The 22,320-nt window shown below is 37.5% G+C and overlaps 1 protein-coding gene across 1 annotated transcript in view; it reads left to right on the top strand.

The window, feature by feature from the left end:
* The window catches only part of ROBO1 (roundabout guidance receptor 1), a 580,691-nt gene that overhangs the window by 319,875 nt on the left and 238,496 nt on the right, over nt 1-22,320 (top strand). Inside the window, exon 3 of the mRNA XM_056496975.1 lies at nt 15,388-15,714. Within this exon, the coding sequence (XP_056352950.1) occupies nt 15,388-15,714 (327 nt within the window). The remainder of the gene's footprint in view (nt 1-15,387; nt 15,715-22,320) is intronic.

Raw genomic sequence — 22,320 nt, forward strand, 5'->3', positions numbered from 1 at the left:
TGTTATAAAGTTGGATTCATGGGTGCATATCAATCCTACTCACTGTGTCACCAAAATATTTTAAACAGCACAGGTCTCGGTACCGACCTCAGATTTGCTCCTGCCAGTGCTTTAACTTTGCTAATGATCTTCCTTCCTGTTCAGACAATTGCTCTGTGTTCCTCCCAGGCTACTTTCCCTGCTTCCACCCTCACTGAGCTACCTGCTTGTGTTTGTCTAGGAGCTCCTTGTCCATCCATGGAGACGTGCCAGTCTTCCCTGACCTCCTGTTTGTAGGGGTGCATTGTTCTTGAGCCTGGAGGAGGCAATCCTTGAGTGTCTTCCAGCTCTCCCTTTTCCCACCAAGGCTCTATTCCCTGGCACTCTGCCACGGAGATTTTTGGAGAGACCCTCTGTCCTGATGTCCAGGGTAGTGAGTGTGCTTCTCACCCTCCTTGCTGCCCCAAGGATCTCAAGCTCCACAATTTCATGGTTTCAAACTTCACACCTGCTATTTTTCTTATGGTCCTGAGGGCATTCTGTCCACCAACACGTTCTCAGACCTATGAGATTGGGTTTTGTAAACAAGCCACAACTGCTTTCTTCTAGAATTGGTGTTTTAATTGCCTTATGTAAAATTGATCAGTACCCTTGGAGCAGAAACTTTTCCAATTGCTGGACTTCTGTAACTGTTGGTACAAACAGGCCCTCTCTGGTTTTGAAAGAAAGGGCTTAAACACCCCAAAGACACCTGAAATCTGTGGGCTGCTCATTCCAGATGGAAGGAAGTGACTAATTTACCATTACTAAAGTGGCAAGGCATGAAGAAAGGAGAGATTTTATTTTGGCTTGCTTAGGCACTTTCACACCAAGTGTGTTAATTCTGCATAAAGTTCTGCTTAGAATGTTGTTAAAATATTTTATAATGAGTCATTTTCTTCTTCCTCTGCACTCCGTAGGCATTATATGTCCCTAATAGAAAATCTCAATTTTTATTTATTCATATGTAGATATTTTTCAAAAAGTACTGTCAAGGCCATGTACCTAATGTTTGCATAAAGTGGTTTCTCTTAGGGGTATTATCATGAGAGGACATGGAGTGGCTTTTCACCACACCACTCTTGAGCTGAAAGAAGAACGTGGGGTTGAGTGGCACACAGTCTTTTGTGAGAGCTTTGAGCTATCCTTGAAGCCCAGTGATAAAATATGGGAGTTGGCTGATATATTTTAGAGACCTTTTTCTTCCCTTCTTCTAAGTCTTATGCATTTGTTTCTTCTTCATTTATGTTTTGTTAGATCATTATTTTAGAAGTTGATGAATTAACTCAGTTGCTCCCTTGATGAATATGTTTCTCAGTGATGATGATGTGCTCTGTTGGCAGATTGATGTAGTTGATGGAAATAAAGATTTCCAAGTCCTTCCCCACTGTTTCCTACCTGATAATCTTGACAGTGAGTGGTTTACCACAGTCCTTGTAAGGAATCAAATACTGTCTAATCTGTCCTGTGTATCTTGACTACTTACAATTCACTTCTGTTTTTGAAGTCCCATTGCTATTTCAGTGTGGTGTTACTAATGCAGATATACCAGCTTATAAATACTTGCAGCAACCACAAAATTACAGAACAAATTATGAGTAGAATTCCTGTGTAACATGTAGAGGACTGACAATTTGCAGCACAGTCTCTCACAAAACGATCCATTCATTTTTAATTGACTTTTTTTAGCACTGCTTAGCTTTTGTTTTAAATCAAAACACTAGGGGAGAATTTCCCATTTATTTGAAGTAAGAATTTTTAAAAAGGGTAGATTAATTGTCATTAAAAATTCATTTAAACTGATAGATGTGCCATAATGCCTACTAATTAGTCATATAATGGTATATTAGAAAATAAAAAGATTGATATTAGGGCTTTACCTGTAGAGGAGGAACAACTGATGCCCGTTAATCAATTTAAACCCCATACCATGTGTTTAATTCTCAGTCTTTGCAGAGGGTACTGGTGAGCAGCTGTGAGCCTCAAGGCCTAGTGGTTCTGTCTAATTAGTCCCACTGAAGGCTTTCAGCCTTTCAGGAAGCCTTAATTTAGGGTTTTGTTTCAAATAGCTCTTTAGACAAAATGGGAAAGTCTGTGTACTGGTTGCCTTTTAGCATTTGCAAACTATGTTGTGATTATAATCATGACACAAAAAAAAAAAAAAAAAGTAGTTTAGCCTTGAAAACCCTATTGCAAAAAAAACAAAAAAAAAAAAAAAACCAAAAAAAGGGCTCTCAAGTCCTTTGGCTAAAAGACATGCTGTGCAAGGATAAAACCAAACAAATCCTCTAGTTCCTTGTACCCACCTGCCCATGTTGGACAGTGCTGTAGCAGAGATGGGACTAGCTGCTTGAGCAGTGTAGGTTTGTAGTGATATTTATGTTAAATGGTGGCAGTAAAGGTCCCAGCCAACTTCCACTTCTCAGGAGGCACTGACCAAATCCTGCATGGAGTGACCATGGAAAAAAGGAAAGACAGAAGCAGGGCATGGAGGTGGTAAATAAAAGTAGTCCTCTTTGCATTCTTGTCTCCAATTTATTACAAATTTAGTAAACAAGTACCTTCCCTATATAACAGAAGTATTACCTTAATCCTAAGTAGAGATTCTTGTACCTAAGATAAAATTTGTTTCTTTATATGGATGTAAGTAGGTGAGGATATTTTTTTTGTTTTGTTTTGTTTGTTTGTTTTTTTTTTTTATCAGCATTTCTACATCCTTGTAAAATACACTTTAATTTGTTTGAAGGGAAACTCCAATTTATAATCATATCTTAGAGGCATGCAGACTGGAGAAAAATGGTTTTCCTCAGCTGATGGAGCATACTTAGTTGAATTCTTTTAGTCTAGCTGCCTGTTTTATAGGTGGCTGCTGCTGTTTTTCCACTTGCCTCTCTCTATCTTAACTAATGAAACAAGCCTGATGCAAAGAAGTAATCTCTTCTACCAGAACTATTGATAAAGTTGAAAAAAGATAGAGAAATCTGAGTGCTCAGAACTACTAAGGTTTATTAATTTCTGGCAATAGCCTATTTTTCTTTGCTGGTTGAACCTTTGGGTTCAACCCTATTACAGTGATTGCTGGTTGAAGTAATAATAAAAATAATAATTCTTTTACCTTGTTTTCAAACAGCTCTTCTCCTTTAAAATTTTTGAAGGCTTTGTCAGCATTTGCATTTAGGTGTGTAAACCACACAAATCTCTGCCTGCTTGCTTGTATTGGTGTTGTATTACACATAAAAATATTCTCAAACCATACAGCTCCATTCTTCTCATTTTCACTTACTGTTTTTATCTTTCTTGTGTAGCTCTGTGGAGCTCTTGAGGTCTTTCTTTTCCCATCCTTGAATATTCCTCTCTGCTTTTGACTCGGCCTCATGGTTGTGTAGCACTAATTTTCTTTTACCTCTCCCTTCTCCTTCCTTTTTCCATTTATGACCACTGAATATTGATCAGTTTCTCAGTACTGATCCTTTCACCAGAACCCCTTATAATAATTATTCAAAAGCTAGTTGTTAAGCTAGCTATTAAAATAATTATAAAATAATTAAAGTAATGGAAAATAGACCCATGAATTTTTATTTTAATAATTTTTAATTTTTTCTTACTTTTAATCGTGTTTTTCATTTTTTTAAACCTTATCATCAACAAAGATAAGCTACTGCTATTTTTCAACTTTTTTTGCATTCCATAATGAGCTTCAGTAGACATTTTACAGCATTTTTGTTTATCTCTAGAGTTCTCACACTTAGCATGCTATGTAAGGTATAAACACTGTCTTCATTAATGTTCTGGATATGTCAGAATTTGCTTTTAAGGTTGAAAATTGACTGAGGTGGGCTGCATTCCTCTAGGGATTTATTACTAATCCTTTAAAAGGCCATTTCAAATATTTTGTTTTCTTTAAAGTATAAATTACTTCAGACAACTATCCCTGAAATTGTGGTCTTGAAAAAGTCAATAACTTGCTGAAAACTGGAGTTACTTAAATATCTTCCTTGAGTGTGCCTATCATATAGAACATCTCAAAAGCTTTGGTTTACATGTTTAAATACATTTCAGGCTGCTGAACACCCAGGCTCTTAGCCACAAGTTTTCTGAAGAATTCATATGAATATTCAGGAAAATAATCTGATAATATTTCTTCTTACCATTTCTTTCATCAGAAATAACTTGATAAGTATGCTTTTTTTTTCCTGTCCATTTGATATTTAGTCACTGATTGAAGTCTTCCCTCTGATGTATTCATGTGGTTTTGTACCATTTTCACACAACCAAACTGAAATCCAGCTGGAAAGGTGTAGGGGTGGCAGAGATGTTGGTTGATATTTCTGATCATTTTTCACTAGGTTTTCAGCAGTCATGCTGTGGGGTAGAATTTAAGACCAAGATGATAATGCTTCTTACTGAGAAAAAAAACTCAGTGCATGAGTCTTCTGGGCCCATGCTTTTGTACATTCAAGGAAGTCCTGGAATGTGGCTGTGTGTGATTCACCTGCAGTTGGATTCAGCTGAGCTTTGCCAAATGATGCTTTGTGCAAAGGTGTAAGCAGGAACAAAGGTAAAAGAATTGGCTGTGTGGAAGATTTCAGATTTCTCAGTTTGATTTTTGGAACCAAAGAAACCTTTGAAGGAACATAAACCAAACGCAGTATGTGGGAAGGTTGTTTGTAAGGATAGTGCAGAAGAGAGTTTTCCTCAGTGAATTACAGCTGTACTGATTGCTGTGAAGTGGAGACAGCCTTGCCTGCCCAGGGAGGATGGGGGTTATAAAAGAGTGGGGCAGCTGGTTAAGAGTGAGTTAGAGATGGAGTTGGAGCTTGGGCCCCAGAGTCTGCTGCAGTTTGGGATGGATCTGCTGGCTGTGCTGTGGGGAGGAAGGGACATGCAGTCATGTAAGGGACAGACAAGGTAAGAAGATGTGTGAGAGGGACAGACAGGGTTATCCAGCTGGGTAAGGGACAGCTTGGGGTTTAGCCAGTCATGCAGAAAGAAGATGGAAACTTGCAGAGAGGAGAGGAGTCAGTGCTGTGTGGAGCTGCTCATTGAGAAAAGGCACAAAATGTTTTTAATGAAGGGCTGATGATGGTGTCAGTCCAGTCTGTCTCAACCTAATTGCTGCAATGAGTGATGGGACAAGGGGGCACAGTCTCAAGCTGCATCCATGTAGGTTCAGGCTGGAAATCAGGAAGAATTTCTTCACTGAAATGGTTGTTAGACATTGGAATGGGCTGCCCAGGGAGGTGGTGGAGTCACTGTCTCTGGAGGTGTTTAAAGAAAGATTGGATGTGGAACTCAGTGCCATGGTCTGGTTGACAAGGTGGAGATCAGTCACAAGTTACATTTGGTGATCTCTGAAGTCTCTTCCAACCCAAAACATTCTGCGATTTTCTGGCCTCTTAAAGAACAAGAAATTCAAACACAGTCAAAGGGAAAACTTTACAGTGTTTCTCAGCAAAAGATTATTGTGATACCATTGATGGATAGAAGCTTACTTTAGGTGAAATTTTGCTGCTTTGACAAATCTTTATATTGGGAAAAAGTAGGAATAAAAACATACCTTCAGTCATCTTGCAGTGAATATAGTGTTGATTGCTATGCAGAGTAAGTCGGGTGGAGTTATTTATTGCTTTTCCCTGAAAGCATGTTATCTTTCATGCTTCTAACATTCATTTACTTAGCTTTATATTTGAATAAAAGTATGTATTGATAAAAGGGTAGGCATAGGCAAGTTTTCAGTATGGGGTTATTTGATTTAAATTTTTTAAACTGATAAAGCAGTTTAATTTATATGGATCTGTACATTTTATGTAAGAGTACACAACTCACAGATTTTTTTTTTTAATTTTTTTTTTATTTTGGTTTAAACTTCCATCCTTCCATATATAACAAAAACATGCCAATCTTGTTAGGTCAGTAGCAACTTGTAATTCAAAATATATGGACCTTTTGTAATCGTCCAAACTTAAAGTCATACAAGAAGCCAAATGTATTTAATGGAATGAAAGCTGTTTTAATTCAGAATTTTTAGCCCATTAAAATAATAATAAGAATAGGGAAACTAAACTGCTTAATACTAATTTTTGTTTCCTTGTTAATAATTTATAAATTAATTAACAACTAAATATTTAAATTCAAACTTATTTCTAAGCCAGCATATACCTGTAAACACCTAACATTTGGATTCATGAAGGCAGTTTTGATATTTCATTCCCCCTTGCATCTGAAACAGATTTACAATCATCTTAAAAAGTACAATTTCAGACAGCTGTTTTGAATTGTCATATTTTTCTTTAAATTCAGTTTGGGAACAAGAAAAAAAATGGCAACATCAGTTGTATGAGGTGTACCAGAATGGGCCCAGGCACAGCCTAGGAGTGCTATTGACTGGGGTGTTAAAATACTTGTGTTGTCTCAGAGCTGAGCAATGTTCCCTGGCACAGCTGAGAAGAGAAAACCCCTGGTCCTATTGAGAGTTGTTGTCTCTCTGGCCTCCCAATAGCCCTGCAGAAATGAGGATCCTTTTTCCCTTCTCTCAGCATCTCATAGGTCTGAACATGCAGTTGATCAATATCAGATTCAATCTGACACTGAAATCTGGAAGTGGCAATTAGCTTAGAAGCATGGTCAGAGGTGACTTTGAAAAGTCTGGAAGAATTTGGGGGCAGCACATCTGAAATATTGTAAAGACAAAGCATTGTGTTTGTTTTTTGTGATTTTATTTTTTATTTTTTTTTTAAGAATAGCCCCAAAATGATTAATATCTCTAGATCTATTTTTGTGAATGACTGTGATGATCCAAAGGGATATTTTGTGTTTTGTTTGTCTACACAGATTAATCTTTGGAATAATATAACCTAATGTGCTGTAATTGTGCCATGAATAGGTGAAATCTTTGACACTGATTATGGACAAACAGACCTACAGATGAGGCAAAAAATGGCTGGCATCAGTATGTCTGACATCTGATTTACCAGCATGAAGAAAATTCATAAAATATATAACTACATTAATATAGTAATAGCTTATATAATGTATCTGCATAATTTTGAGTCTTAGGCATTGTCACTCAATTGGAAGTTCATTTGGTTCCTTCAGTGCAGCTAAGAGTCCTCCCTTGGTTTTGGTGCACTCTCGTTTTTTTTTCCAAGTCTGTTTTCCTGTCCCAAATGGCAAGCCAGCAGTTCACAGCCAGCGAGATACTCTTCCAGTCTGGGATGAAGCATGATTGAGGACAAGGATAGAGGATAGAGCCTGACTCCTCCTCTTTGTTTCCTAATCCTCCCTCCCTGCTCCATAGCAAACCAAGCCCTGGAAGTGGCAATTCTGATGTGACTCACAGCAGCCTCGGTCCCCACACTTCCCCATTTACTGTCTGCTCCTCTCAGGCTGCTGACAGCAGATCAGAGCTGTCAGCTGCCTTTGCAGGGAATGTCATCTGCCAGGAAAGGGACAGGACAGGGCAGAAGTGATTGCTCTGAGCTGTCTCAGATCTTCCCACTGTGTCCCCACTCCTGTGTTTGACCAGTGTTCATTTTCAGTAATTTTCCAGCTCTGCTGTCCACAGAATTAACAAATTTTCATCAAATCCTATTACCTTAATATCATGTATCTGTTTTCCTAGTGGTGTCCCTGTTGCTCTTTACTTCATCTCTACTTAACATTTGCATCCTTTCCACAATCCTTTGCCACTTCTTTTCCCTCGTGCTCTTGACAGCCATTCCAGCAGCTCCCACCATGTCCCACAGGTTGTGTTCCTGCCTGACCCCACTGCTCCCCTCCTCCTGCAGTTTGGTGTGGTCACTGCCAGCTTCTCCCATCCAAATCTCCAGACACAGCTCAACCTTGTCTTGAAGTTCTTCTCAGTGTCATCCCAGTTCAGAAAATACCTCCCAGCATTGCTCCAGCCCTTTCAAAGACAAAAGAAGTAATGAAATTGGCTTTATTACCATTGTACTTGTTTTTGTTTTTTAATATGGTGGAGTTGCTCACTGGGTCATAGCTAATTTTGCATTATTAATGAAAATATTTGTGTAATTTCATTAATGTTTCCCTTAAGGGAAAATACTATTCCTAGCTTAACAGTTTGGTGTGGGATGTTGTTTTTATTGAGGGAGTTTTTGTTTCAAAAGTCAGTGCTCTAAATAGTGACATCTCAGACTATTCCAGCATTCACAAAGTCAGATGAGATAAATATCTTACCAGAAAACACAGCTGAGGGAAAGAAAAAATAAAACTGACCAGTTTCTTACCCTGGGAACATTAGCTGTTGCCTGGGGATTTATGTAAATGTCAGCCTCTTACATGATGCAATATAAATATCATTATTTTAAATTTATATTCTAGCTAATTTAATGAATAACCAGGTCAGGACTTATTTATGCTAACTGCTGCACAAACCAGTAGCATGTGTTCCTGTAACAAAGATTGAGTGTAAAGCTGAGTCTCTTGAAAATAAGTGGTTTGTTCAAGAGCAATTTGGAAGAGCTGAATTTAATTTTGGATTAAGAAACTAAAGCATGACACTTACTGTTGCCACTTTGGGCTTCTTTGTTAAAAGTGATTATTTCAGAGAGCAAGTCTCTCTTAGCATCTCCTGAGAAATATGTTCTTAGGAACATCAATGGAGACTCAGTGTTAATATCTGATCAATGTATTATTTGCCAGTTTTTCCCCCCATTCCCACCAGGCAGAGTATTTAAATAATTACAAGATAATGTACAGGTTTCCAGAAGATTTTGTTGCTTAGAGCTCATGGCTTTTTCTGACCTAATCACATATGTCCAGAATTACTGCTGAATAAAAGACAGAAACAAACCATTTACACCAATGATATATAAACTTTTAATTTTTTTTCTCCTTTATTTATTTAGCTTATTGCTACAATACTTCAGCTAACCCCCGTTCAGTTGACCAGGTCATGAATATTGTGTAAATTGAATGTCTGTAGCTTCCAATGTTTGGGTTACATCTCAGTGTAAGAGCCAGGCACGAGATCAGTCTGGATTTGAGGCATTTTTAGTACAGCTCCCATTTAATCTCTTATTTCAAAGAGACAGACAGACACGGCTTAAAACTCCAGGCTCTCTGTCATTACCCTAGTTTTTTTTTCCATAAGTGTACAGTAAATTACTGGTTTCTGACATCTCCTGATAGTGTGGTAGCTATGACAGAAATGCAATTGTAATTCATGGTGTCTTAACCTTGAAGTGGTTTTTGTTGCTGTCTTTTGAGTGGGGAAAAATATTTTGTGGCTGTCTACAGATTTATTTTAAAAGTCGTGGCCCACATTTTGTAATCAGATTCTGTTTTTAAAGCAAATTATTTTGCTTTACCCCAAAATATCCCTTAGTAGGAGAAATAATTAAAGGAAAAAAAGTTAATAATTTCATCTATTAATGAAATTTCAATACCAATTAGGGAAGGAAAACAAGGATTCCTTGACACAGTGATGTAAACTGAAATAACTGTTTCAGAGAACATCACTGTGGTTTTGTGGTGGGAGTGATCAGGTAGTGTCCAGGGCTTTTCATTTACATCTTGCTCACCTGTTTTCCACAATGTTCTCATAGAAAAAAATGGAGCATTTATCTTCATTGGGATAATTGCAGGCTCCCCTGATCCAAAGTGGGAGCCTTGCTTATCACATTTTATGGTATTTGTTGAAAAGAACTGGAGCTATTCCCAGGTCAGTCTTTGGAACCCTTTACCATGTCTTGAAATGCTTTTCAATAAACCTGTAGTCCTGGGTGAGCATTAATCAGCTGATGTGACAGTGCTTTTAGATTCCAACAATGTATTTTCCTTCTTCTCTCACTTTCAGGGGAACCCTTTTGTTCATAAAGGTGGCTTCCTTTTAATGGAGTTATGAGTGTATAAAGTAAGGGCAGGACTTAGGTAAAAAGTGCCTACTTTATTTTTCTGGAATATATGGTTAATGTTCAGAGGTTAGAAATGAACAGCTGTTGTAAATAAAACTGTGTGTCAAAGGCCTTTTTCCTCAGTCTGAAGTAATACACAATGCTATTCTCCAACCAGCATTTCAAAAATACCAGTTAAATGCAGTTTTTATTCTTTTGCTTTATAGCAAAGTCGAATTAGACAATGAAATTTCAGTTCTGATAGAACTATTTTTGGAAAATCCAAATAGGCACAGCATTACTGTCTTTAATAATTACTTTGTCTTTGGTTGTGAAAGGATGACACAGACCCTGAAAAGGAAATGTCAAAATAATTGCTTTTTAATATGCAGTTCTTGTAGGCTACAAAGCTCACGAAATCAGGTGTTTTGTTGAAGCTGCACAAGGGTAATATACAAAGAGTAGGAATATTAAAAGAGTGGAGAAGTTGAGAGAAAGAAAATGAATGGGACAAAATCTCTGTGGATCTTCCTAGTTCTCTTGTTTTTCCTTGACAATTATTTGTTGTCTGTGCACCAAAGCAAACTCAGTAGCTTAGGTTAGCTGCAGGTACAGGGGCAGAAAAGCCACTTTCAGAAAAATACTTTGATTTATGCTTTAGTTATTTTTGCCCTGTAGCATGATGTGATATTGCTTTGCAGTGTGTGCTTGAAATAGTACTCAAAGTCTGCTTGCCTCTGGAGGGTGTATGGTTTGGGTCTTCCACCTTCAAAAAGGATAAACCAGAATTTAAGACAAGGAAAACGCGAGCGAATCTTTTGAGGGGAAAACCAGATGAACTTAGGTTTGTGACTTCTAAGAGCAGCAGCAACACAGAATCCAGGAGGCTGGTAAAAAAGGAAAAGGTTGCAATTTGCATGTCAAAGGTATAAAATTCCAAGAAGTTTGTGGAGAGATCTGAATTATAGGGCACTTCCAGCACATGAGGAATGAGGTATTTACTATTTGGGGGTATTCTTAACCTGAGGATTAGGGAAAGATTTCTGACCACTAGAGAGAGAGACTTATGGAACATCTTTCCAGTCAACTTATGTAAAACCACAAAGATACTCCCTTCCACTTTCTGAAAAGTTTCTGGAAGAGGTTAAATAAGTACTGGAAACAATGGGGAATTGGGGAAGCTCTTATGTTCTGATTAAGTATAATTGATTGCAAGGACCACCTAACACTGATTTTTAACTTGTGGTTTTGTATTTGTTAGCATTTTACTAATAACTTTGACAACAATTAGGCCAGTTACTCAGATTTTACATAGGGTTTCAATAATGAGGAAAAAAAGAGCAAGGTTCTTGTGCTCTGAAAATCAATGTTACATGCATTATTTGTGGAATGGAAAAGAAACAGGGCCAAGAGTATACTGGCCCTTAGGAATTTGGCTAAGGATGCACTCTGTCATACAGTATTTTATAATATTTATGATAGATTACTATTTAGATATAGAGATCTTGGGAAATGAGGTTTTCCATATCCATCTGAGCTCAGGTTTAGGTCAACTGATGCAGTTTGTTCCAATAGCACAGAATTTATTTTATTTTCCCCCAGAGGAGAATGTGTTTGTACACAGTGTTTTCCTGATATCAGCAGCTTTCATATTTAAATATACTTGCTGCTGATTATAAATAAGTTATGTTTTAATATGCTGCCAACAGGATGTTTTAAGGTGGGAGTAAAGGCAATACTTAGCTTCTAGGAGTTTGTCATTTATGTAATGTAAGTTTTCTTTGAACCTTCACATCTGTTTATGTCACTGTTTGAATTCTTGTAAAAATTGTTGTGGCACAGTCCAAGAAACTGGAAACATGATTTCATGTAATTGTTCTTTTAAGCAGCAGCATGAAATAATTAGTATGGGGTACTTTAATTGGTGGCATCCAATTGACTTTTTATGAAAGACTTGAATTGTAATAAAAGCAGAGAACATAAGTTGGTTAATTCCTATAACCCAGTGCTATCATCTTTGGGGGAAAGAAACAGCAGCTCTGTTTTATATTTAATGGCAGATCCAGTATGTATTAGGTGCTCAGCTTTTGGAGATTTTTTTTTTTTTTTTTTAAATCAAGTATCTCCTAGGAAGGATTTTTGACAGGAAAATTACAGGATTGGTGCCCACTCTAAGATTTATGTTGATAATTGAAGCTACTTTTTCTCAATAAAACGTAAATGCAGCTTGGATAAATGGCTAAAAAGAAAAGGAAGATTAAAAAAAAAGAAAAAGTGTAGATATGTAGAAAGATTATAACTTGGTTGTCAAGCCCATTATACCCCTCAGGCAGTTGTCACTAAATCTGTGGTTAATGCTCACTATGTGCCAGTCAACTAATCATGCAACTTTTGTCCCTGTCTGATTTAAGCAGCGTTATGAAATTTGCTAGAGAAATGTTACTTTATAAAATCCTAAGATTTAAAAAATTAAAAAGTAATAGAATTTTCTGTCACTTCTCTTCTCCAATATTATCCAGCAAAGACAAGAATATATATGAGCATTCCTGGATGATTGTGAAGGATTTTTTTTTCGCTGCTTAGGGTTTTGAGTCTCAGTTTTCAAGAAAGTTTAAGGTCAGTCTTTTTGTTTTCATTCTGTACAGTACTTGAAGTACATGCACAGCCAGTTAAATGTCAGTGTGGAAAGCTTGCATACAATATATCTGAAAATGGTATTTCATTTATTTGTGGTCTGGGCCAGGCTGACAGAAACAATAGGAGGCTTGTGCTGTATTGTGTGCTGGCTAGCTAGCAGTGCCTGTGAAAATACAAACATGGTACATACTAGCATATGTCAAAACTATGGTTTTTAAAAGACTTCTTAACTGCCTTTTAAATGTCTTACATTGAAATTGGCTTTTTACTTTTCCAGAGTGTATTAGAGCAATTGATTTTAGCTCTGTAATCCTTTGTTTCAATGCCTTTCCTTGGGAATTACATAGGAAGTGAGTAAAAATATAAACAAAATAAGGTTTCTAATCCCTCTCTAGGCATTTTTACCTTGGAAAGAGGGATTTGAAATTGGCCAGTCCACTTGTAAGGGCAGAAGTATTGAATGAGGGGCTTTTCACAAAAGCTGTGTAAAGGTTTGGGATGAGTAGACACAAATGAGCTTTGCAGTGGCTGAGATGTGTTCTCGGACAGAAATCTATTAGAGGCTTTTTTAGCTGCTGCAAAAGACCAGTGCTGGTTGGCACAATTTTCTTTTTTTGTGTTCTTAGCTCTCCTTTCACTGGGTTTGGCCTGTGCCAAAACTCTTGGAGGTGCTGCTTAAATTTTGGCTTTGGTGTGAAGTGCAGGCTTGGGCTGTGCAGGGGTGTGTAGCCAGCAGAAGGGTTTGGAAACTCCTTGGCTTCTGTTCTGTCTGCCCAAACCTTATGTGAAGAGTAGGTTTATTGCTGTTTGAAGTGTTTTGTATTTAATGATCAGAAATGTTCGTGTAAAACTACCCTGTTTCACTACATACAGAATGCAAATGTATTTCAATGTAGGCTGGCCATACTGACAGATTTTTGAGCATTGTGATAGTGCTAGCTGATTCACTGTGCGTTTAATTATCTTGAGGTGAAGAGAATGTGAGATAAAATTAAAATTGTACATGTTAGAATAGTTTTATTTTAACTACATAAATATATTATACATAAATATATATTTATTTATTTATACATAAATATATCTATTTATATATATATAAGGACCATATTTAGCTTATATTTAAAACAGTAGTCCCTGGACCTCTCCTCTTCTTGTCTCCTTTCCCTGTTTCCATATCAGTTTATGGTCTATTAACCTTCAGTGAATACATTTTGCATTTCTTTCTGGTGCTTCACAGCTGTTCAAACCCCATGTTATTAATGTTAATAAAGAATCTTGGCATCTGAGTTTTTAATAATCAGGAATTAGTGACCCAAGAGACTAATTTTTATCCATGGCAAAGTTGTGCTTCAAGACAAAGAAAAATAAGGAAAACAGTAATTTGAATTTGAGTCAACATTTTAAAACCCTAAAAATTTTGATGGCTGTTTATTTCCCATTTGGAATTCTTCAATACCCAGTAGGTTGTCATATTCATCTGTGCTATATATTTATGCATACTATCAATAGGATTGTTTGTTTGTTGGGGTTTGGGGGTTTTTCTGGTTTGTTTTTTTTTCCCTTTGTTTTGTGTTTTCTTTTTGTTTGGTTGGGGGTTTTTTTGTTTGGTTTGGGGTTTGCTTTTTTTTCCCCTTAATGCAAGTTATCAGCTTGAATTTTAAAATAGCCTGAAATTTAATGCTTTTCTAGATGAGCACCTTTTTTGTAAGTACCTTGTCTAGAATTGTATCTTATTTGTTTGTAACTTTTATTTTATGCTGGACACTCTTGCCTTACTGTTATTTCTAGATTGGAGACATCTAGAATTTTATAAAGCAAAATTTGTGATGCACGAGGCATAAGAAGCACTCAGGCCCTTCATACATTGATATATACTTCTATGGCACTATTTAACAAGGAACTTAAGAGACAGTGGTACAAGTGAAATAAAGCAAAACACTGGAAACTGGCACTGGAAATGTAAGAGTTACTCTGTAGACACTTCATGACTAAATGGCCTTTCCAGAAGGCCATGTGAGGTTGGCTATGGCTTTGGGTTATGGATTAGAAGTGCCAGTTCTGCTGGTTGGGGTTGTCTGATCTCTGTAGAGTATCTGCAGGACTAGTTTTTGTAGCTCTAGATATGCATATGCATGTGTGTATAAATTTATGTAAATGAATAGATCCCTGTAAAGATTGATGACATTTAGGAATATGGCCATTCACTAATATTAGGTCCCCTGTTGAAAAAATGCTTTTGAGCATACTCACTTGGGAGAGCTTTTGTGAAGTGTACCTGTGGCCACTCGGGGTCCAGCCTGGATGGACAGAGCCCTAAACTGCATGGGAGATTGATGAGCCATCTCCAAACTTGGCAATTAAAAATGAGGGATGGGCACAGATTGGTGACCCAAAAATGAAGAGGATTTATTAATACGAGAAAACAGGATGAAGGCAAGCACAGTACAAAGGGATGCACCAAAAGGGGCAAGGACAAGGGTAAACGCAATTTATGTAAGGTAGGATAGAGGTGGAGTTTGAGGGTGAGGGCCCAATGGGAAGGAGGGATTTGGAATATCACAGCACTTTTAAACCAATAATCTTTCAGAGAACTTTCTGGAGGTGATTAACATGTACACCCAGGGAATGCTGGGAGTGAACCACTCTGGTCACCGTAACTGCAGTGGGTTTTCCCACATCCTTCTGCTTCAGTCTCGACAACTTTATTTCACCCCAACATGAACTCAGGTTTTCTTTTGTGCACTTTAGGATGTTAATAGCTGCTGTTATTGAATGCTGTCCTACGTACGAGGCAATGGTTAAGTAGTTGTTTTGCACAAGACCATGACTGTACCTGGCAGGGATTTCCTAAGCAAACTTTATTCTCACCTTGCAGGTTCCCGTCTTCGACAGGAAGATTTCCCGCCTCGGATCGTGGAGCACCCCTCCGATCTGATAGTGTCCAAAGGAGAGCCAGCCACTCTGAACTGCAAGGCAGAGGGAAGGCCGACCCCCACCATCGAGTGGTACAAGGGGGGAGAGCGGGTGGAGACGGACAAGGATGACCCGCGCTCCCACCGGATGCTGCTGCCCAGCGGATCCTTGTTCTTCCTGCGCATCGTGCACGGGCGCAAGAGCCGGCCGGACGAGGGGGTCTACGTGTGCGTGGCCAGGAACTACCTCGGGGAGGCTGTCAGTCATAATGCATCGCTGGAGGTGGCAAGTAAGTACATTTTCCTCCTGCCTCCCCACTAACAGCCGCTTGCTTTGATGGTGTTTGAAGATAAAGATAAGTGTGAGCTGCCTCTGAGGCAGTGACTTGAAAGCAGTGAAGGAATTGCATGGTTAATTATTATTTGTACAGGGATAGGGAAATAGAAGGGAAGTCAGAAGATGTATCATATTACTGGAGAAATTCAGATGATTTTGTGCATTCTCACTTCCATGACACTATGATTGCTTTATGTTTGCCATATTTTGTATACTTAGTTTCAGTTTATACATGTTTTTTCCTCTCCAGATAACCGTGCAATTTACAGTGTGTAGTAGGAGGCAGAGTAGCCAGGACTTGATCTGATTGTTGTTGCACAAATAAACACAAGAAAGAGAAATGGCAGATTTAGAAACGCAGATTTAGGCCCACAAAATTATCTCTCTGGTTTTAAGCATTTGGCCAACGGAAGGAGCAGTCAAGTATGTTCACATCACTTTGTAATGCTTATCTCTTCCTGTATATCCTTTAAACTCTACTTGTTGTAGAGGAAGAGAGTGTACATTAAAGTGCTTTAAGCATTCGTATGGAAGGCCAAGTGTAGGTCAAAAGAAATCAATTTTTGGGGGTACTAAAGTATGAGAGGAAGCCTTGCAATTCAAAGTTAGGTATCTATTTTGAAGTGGCTTTTATAAGCTTCCTTTGTGATGTGTAGCAATTCACCTGGTGTCCCGTTGAAGAGCAGAACAGGACTGGGTGAGTCACTCTGAAAACACTGATCTCTGTTGACTGAATGATTCATGTTGTTAAGGAGCTCTGAAGAGGCTCCTATCTCTTAGATAAGTTAAGTGCCACTGTTGGTGTATAATTTTAGAAGAAGGATTAGATTTTCATAAGTCTCACGGAAGGCCAAGGAAATAGACTATAAATTTGTGCATTTGCTTGAGCCCTCTGGCTAGTCTCTCACATTCAAGACAATCCCAGGGACTTTCACAACTATACCATAAAGATCTCAAGCTTCAAATATAACAGTGTAAATATACATGATTAAGATCATGCTGTTTCCTTGTTAACCACTTCTAGTAATAAAAGTAATCAGTGTCTGGGTAGCTGGAAGTATGCTTATCCAGTGAATGTGTAACCTGTTTGAATCATATTGACTCCTTACTCTCAAATGCTATATCTGTTATCTTGTAAATGTAATTTTGAGTGGGCATTGTTGGTTGAGATCTTGATTTTTATCTCATTGCTGTTTCATTTGTAGCACTTCACGCTGGTTCTTAGAGGGGGTTTTAATTTTCTGTGTTTATTTCGTGTTCTTTTGGTTTGTCATGTACCTTGAAGCAATGTGTGAAATGCACAGAGTGTTTGTGTCTTCCACAACTTCTCATCAGAACCCAGAAATGTGAGATGGGCTTCGGTGATTGATGCACTGTGGCATGCATCAGTTCAACTGATACACAGTTATTAAATGTGTTTGTCACTCCTGCCTCAACTAATTTTCATGAGATTATAGTAGAGAGCCTTACCAACAGGGTCTGGATGCAAAATATTCATATTGCCACACATTTTTTTAAGATATTCTGCCAATACTTGAAACAAAAAGAAACATTCTTAAAAGTGTGTAAATGTACACCACTTAACAACAATGTAGCATTAAATTGTTAATTCTTCTCAAAGTGGATCTCACTAGCCCTTGTATCAAGAGCTTTTATCAAAAAATAACCACTAACAATGCAGTAAAGAAAATAAAAAAAAAATCACAATCTATATTTGGAAATAAGATCTGTAGGTATAATTATCTACAATTTTAGTTGTATACCAGGACATCCTAGGCAATGAATTTTAACAGTAGAGGTTATTATTTTAGTAGAAAGGTAGTGATTTGACAGTGCAATAGCACCAAAACACTTTAAATAACAGAGAAGAGGTGAGGAACAAGGAAGGAGTTGAAGGCTGGTGGAATAAATTTGCATTGAATTAAAAAGCTCAGAATTATAGGTGTAATGCTATCATCATTATAAACTGGAGCTACATTCACAGTGGATTGCTGCAAATCAGCAAAGTGTTCTGTTTAGTTCTCAGCACACCTGTGCTGAGCACCAGAGCATTTACATTTGTATGCCTGTAGTCATACACAGTTGCTGGTTTAGAAATCCTTGTTATAGTTTAAATTTTGTATGTTTGCAGATTCAAATTGCTTTTGTTTGGCTTCTACTTTCCACGAAGTACAGATGATTAAGAGTACTCATTATATGCTTTGATGCTACAGTTTTAACCAAAAACCTTTTGTGAAACAGGAAACAGCATTGTGTTTTGCAGTTTACCTGTTAACTGACTGGAAGAGGCAGCTCAAGTCTGCACCAGTTTGTTTCACAATGTGATAGAAGATTTATCACTTTTCTTCCATCATCTCATAGTAACACATTCAGTGAGATGAAGTTCCTTTGCTTTCCAATGTTGTACACCTGGCTTTAGATTCAGGTTAATACTAAAGTAAATTTTCATGTCTGTTATGCCCTTATGCAATTATTTTTCAACTTTTTAAGCAGTTCCCATGCTCATCTTTTGAGATTAATCCACAAAGAGAATTTGTTGCATATGTAATTAGGTGGACAACTTCCTTAAGAACACAGTGCTTAGATTCCAGAGTTGCAAAGAAGCAAATGTAGTGGGATTTCAAAGCTACAAAGATTTCAGAAGATTGCACTGTATTAAAAGCTCTTTTATCTTTTTTTAATATCTGTGTATTTTAAGAAATTTCAAAACAGTTTTAGATTTGATTACCACAGGGGAGTAGTGACTTAAATCAGAATTGAAGGTGATTTTCCCTCTGCCTTTTCACTTTCTAGTCATTAGCCTCTCCTTGGTGACTTGACTGACATTTGCATGTCATTTAATCCAGAGGATGCTGCAGTTCTTCCACTGATATATATCTAAGTAATGACAGTGTTAGTCCTTAATTAATACCATTGAACATGACCTAAATAAGATTTATTATCAGCAAATTGAATTAAATAAGTCTCTTGTTCAGTCTATGGCTCTTGTGACTCTTCCAGAATGTTTGAAGATGTCGTATATCTACTCACAGCATTAGGGTTTGTTATATCTTCTCCATAATCCTATCTTATTTTAAATAAAAATATTTGTGCAGCTGTATTTGCTAAAGTTTCTGCAGTTACTACTTTGAAACCATGCCCCATCCTCTAAAAGTCCTTAAAAAGAAGGTGATCCTCTGGCTGGTGAAGAGTGGGATCCTAAATCTATCAAACATGTCCTTTAGCCAGCCACTTGGTATTTCAGGAATTGGAATCTTTCAGACTCTTTGGAGACTAGTAAAAGTACTCTATTACACAGTTCTGTTCAAAGAAGCTTTGTAATTTAGTATTACTTGATATTTTCTTTGTAATTTAGTTGTGTCATAGCTTCATAGACAGGAAGGAGACAAATTTGCATGAACAGGAACTCAAATGTGAATCACAAGTCAGTCAAATAAGTGATGCAACTCCTGTTTAGCTGGGAGATTTATTTTTATAAAGTTGACTGGTTTAATCTGTATTTGAAATCCCATTTCCACAGCTTTTTGAAGTGGAGAGTGGCTGTGTGTGTTCAGGAGCATGCAGCCCCTGCAGTGTAGCCCAGAAGGGGTGAGCCATGGGATAATCAGGTAACAGGCTGGGGGCATCCTGCAGGCTGAGGCTGCTCCAAGTCCATTTCCCTCCCTCTTCCTGAACTCAGCCTTTTGATCACCAGAGACCTACTTAAATTAGCTCCATGTTTTGTTTTGGAGGAATGTAGCTGGTTTTGGATTACTGCCTACCAGTGACACGTTCTCTGGTGGTGAAAGGTCCTAAAGAACTTGCAAAGGGCATGTCCCTGTCAAAGTGAAGCTGGGTAATTCTCTCTGTAAATGTCAGCTTTTACAGGTGGGAGAGGAAAGTGGAATCGTACTTCATCCTCAGAGTAAAGGCTGGACACTGTTTTGGCTATCAAACAAACAAATAAACAGCTGGAAAACAGTTTTTCAGAGTGGAGAAATAGAAGCAGTTTTGGTAAAGTGCATTTTCAGTCTGGAAAATGGCTGCAAGCTGCTTCACATGTTTGAATCTCTCAGGATTGTCTGGTGAATGGATCCACCGGATTAAGACCAAATTCAGTTATTGGTGTGTGATAGTTTGATTCAGGTGTTTAATTTTTTGTTTTCTGTTACTCCTTTTTGAGGAAAATTGTATCTCTGGATCTTGTGGATGTCTGTTAAGTAACAATTTTGTACAAGCCTACTCATCTTGAGAGTGGCAACAATAGCTGCTAGAGTATATTCATCTTCCTTCCTCCCTCTGAAGGTTTTTCAGGCCATTAAAAAACAAGTGCAAATGAAGTTGGTAATGCTTGTTAGTCAGGGACTCTGCAAATCTCTTTTTCAAATCACATTTTTCTGAGACAAACTTATTTCTCTTTTGACACAAAGTTCTTTCCCCTCACCCCTTGCTTTGTCAGAGTGAGTTTTTAGAAAAAGGGGTATATTTGTCACCAAGCTATTTGGCATGATTCTTTCTTGTGTAGCTTTGTCATTATCATAATATAATTCCCAGTGCAGACTAGATGATGGCTCTAGTTCTGAAAATGCTTTGTTGCAATTTTAAGATTATAGAATCTGAAGATCAGTAATGACTTCCCTGTAGTTGATTTTCCTGTTACTGAGAATATGAGCTGCTCAATTAGCTGCAAAATTCTTTCTCACTTTGCCTTAATTTTGGGCAATATACAGCCTTCCTGAGTTATTGATTGTATTATTGCCTGCAAGTTATGCAATATTGTCAAAATTCAAACAATTAAATTTGTATAAATGGACCTTATGTGAAATCACTGGCATGTTAAGAGAGTGGGACAAATAACTCCTTTCTTCAGCTGCATGACAACAAATAAAACATTTTGGATACATATCAGAACTTTCATTTGAGGCAACTTTCATTTGTTCATGGCAAGCATATGCTGTTTATGTTGCTTACAATTTTATTTGGCAAAATCTCACAAAAGTTAAGGCTTTTTTTCAAGTATGTGGTTGGTTTTAAGGTTTCAATAAAGGTCTGTCTTTTTTTGAGTCTTTTTCTGCACTCCTGAAATAAGTGGATAAAATAGTAGAGTTACTGGCTGTGCATGCTGTAGAGTGGGTTACAAGGTATGCTTGAAGGAATAATTTATGTTCAGAAAAATAACCCCTAGAAATTAAAATAAAGCAACAAAATAACAACAAAAAAAACAGCCTAGAGAAAACTAAAGCAGTGAGGCTTGACTGGAAATGGCATAGCTTAAATATGCTTCTACCTGTAATCTTAGTATGGCAGAACTTCATTCTACAGTTATGTCCAGGTCAATTATTAAAGGAAATTTCCATGTTTATTATCTAATATGCAACTTGTATGCATTTGGAAATTTGTAAGATTCGTTCTTAAAAGTCTTAAAAATCATGAGATTCATATTTTAAGGTTTTGGTTGCTCTGTGGGGATGTTTGGAAGCCTCTTCCATACTACACTTGAAGTGCTAAGGTTAACTGGATTTTGGAAGCAGACTAAGAGGACTTTCATTGTGTGTCAACATATTTGAGCATTATAACTAATTCTGTATGAAAACAATTCACAGGTGAGTATTATTGTTAATAGATAACAATGATATTAAAAATGAAAATTTTTAATGGATGCTGTTACATGAGATGTTAAACCACTCTGAAAACAGAGTGCATAAATAAAAGATTCCTATTCAGTGCAATTATCTATTCCTGCCAAGATCAAGGCAAAATAATGCAGACTTTGCCTGTAAACTGTTCTTACATGTCTGTGTTTTCCCAGAAACTATGCAGAACAGAGGAATTTAGGAGTACAATTCTTGATGGGTTGTGATACTGTGGATAAACAGATTATTCTTAAGCTGATGAGTAATTTAGGATGTTACAGTGGCCATGCTGGGATGGATGATTAAGCAAAATTAGATGTTTTATAGTCTTGCCAGAAATTGCTGTGCACCTCAGTGAATTCATAAATCAAATGATGTGGTGGCAGCCTTTTTGTGGAGTGACAGCTCTGATGGGTACAAGATTATCTGAAACCTTGAACCAAAACTGGGGAATTTGGCTCTTCAAATAAAGTGCAAGCTTTGCTTTGTACATTTCATTGTCAAGATGCTGGTTTCAAAGAAAAAAAGTGAACCAAAATTGTTCAGGTTGAAGGGCCCTACTATTTCTAGCATGAGCCTTAGACTAATATTGAAGTATTTTTTCTGAATTCAGCCAACACAAAATTGATACCAAAGACCTCCTTAGTTTTGCTATTCAGAAGCCTGTGGAAGAAAATTTGGACTCTTAACATCAAGTGTAAATGCGAATAAAGACAGATATCCTAATTGCATGGAGAAGGAAAAGGGCATTTTGCTACCCCAGTTTGTTTCCAGTGTCTGATGCTTGTTTTTCCTCCCTCCCCATGCCATTAAGGGATGTGCTGTTCAGTAACTCTCCAGCCTGTGTGTGGCCATGGGCTGGGAAGGATTGAGCCTGGAGCAGAGTTCAGAGGGAACTCCTTGGTGCCAGTTATCAGATTAGCTGGGCCATTGCTGTCTCCTCCTTT

This window comes from Oenanthe melanoleuca, chromosome 1 (assembly GCF_029582105.1).
Source record: "Oenanthe melanoleuca isolate GR-GAL-2019-014 chromosome 1, OMel1.0, whole genome shotgun sequence".
Taxonomy (NCBI): domain Eukaryota; kingdom Metazoa; phylum Chordata; class Aves; order Passeriformes; family Muscicapidae; genus Oenanthe; species Oenanthe melanoleuca.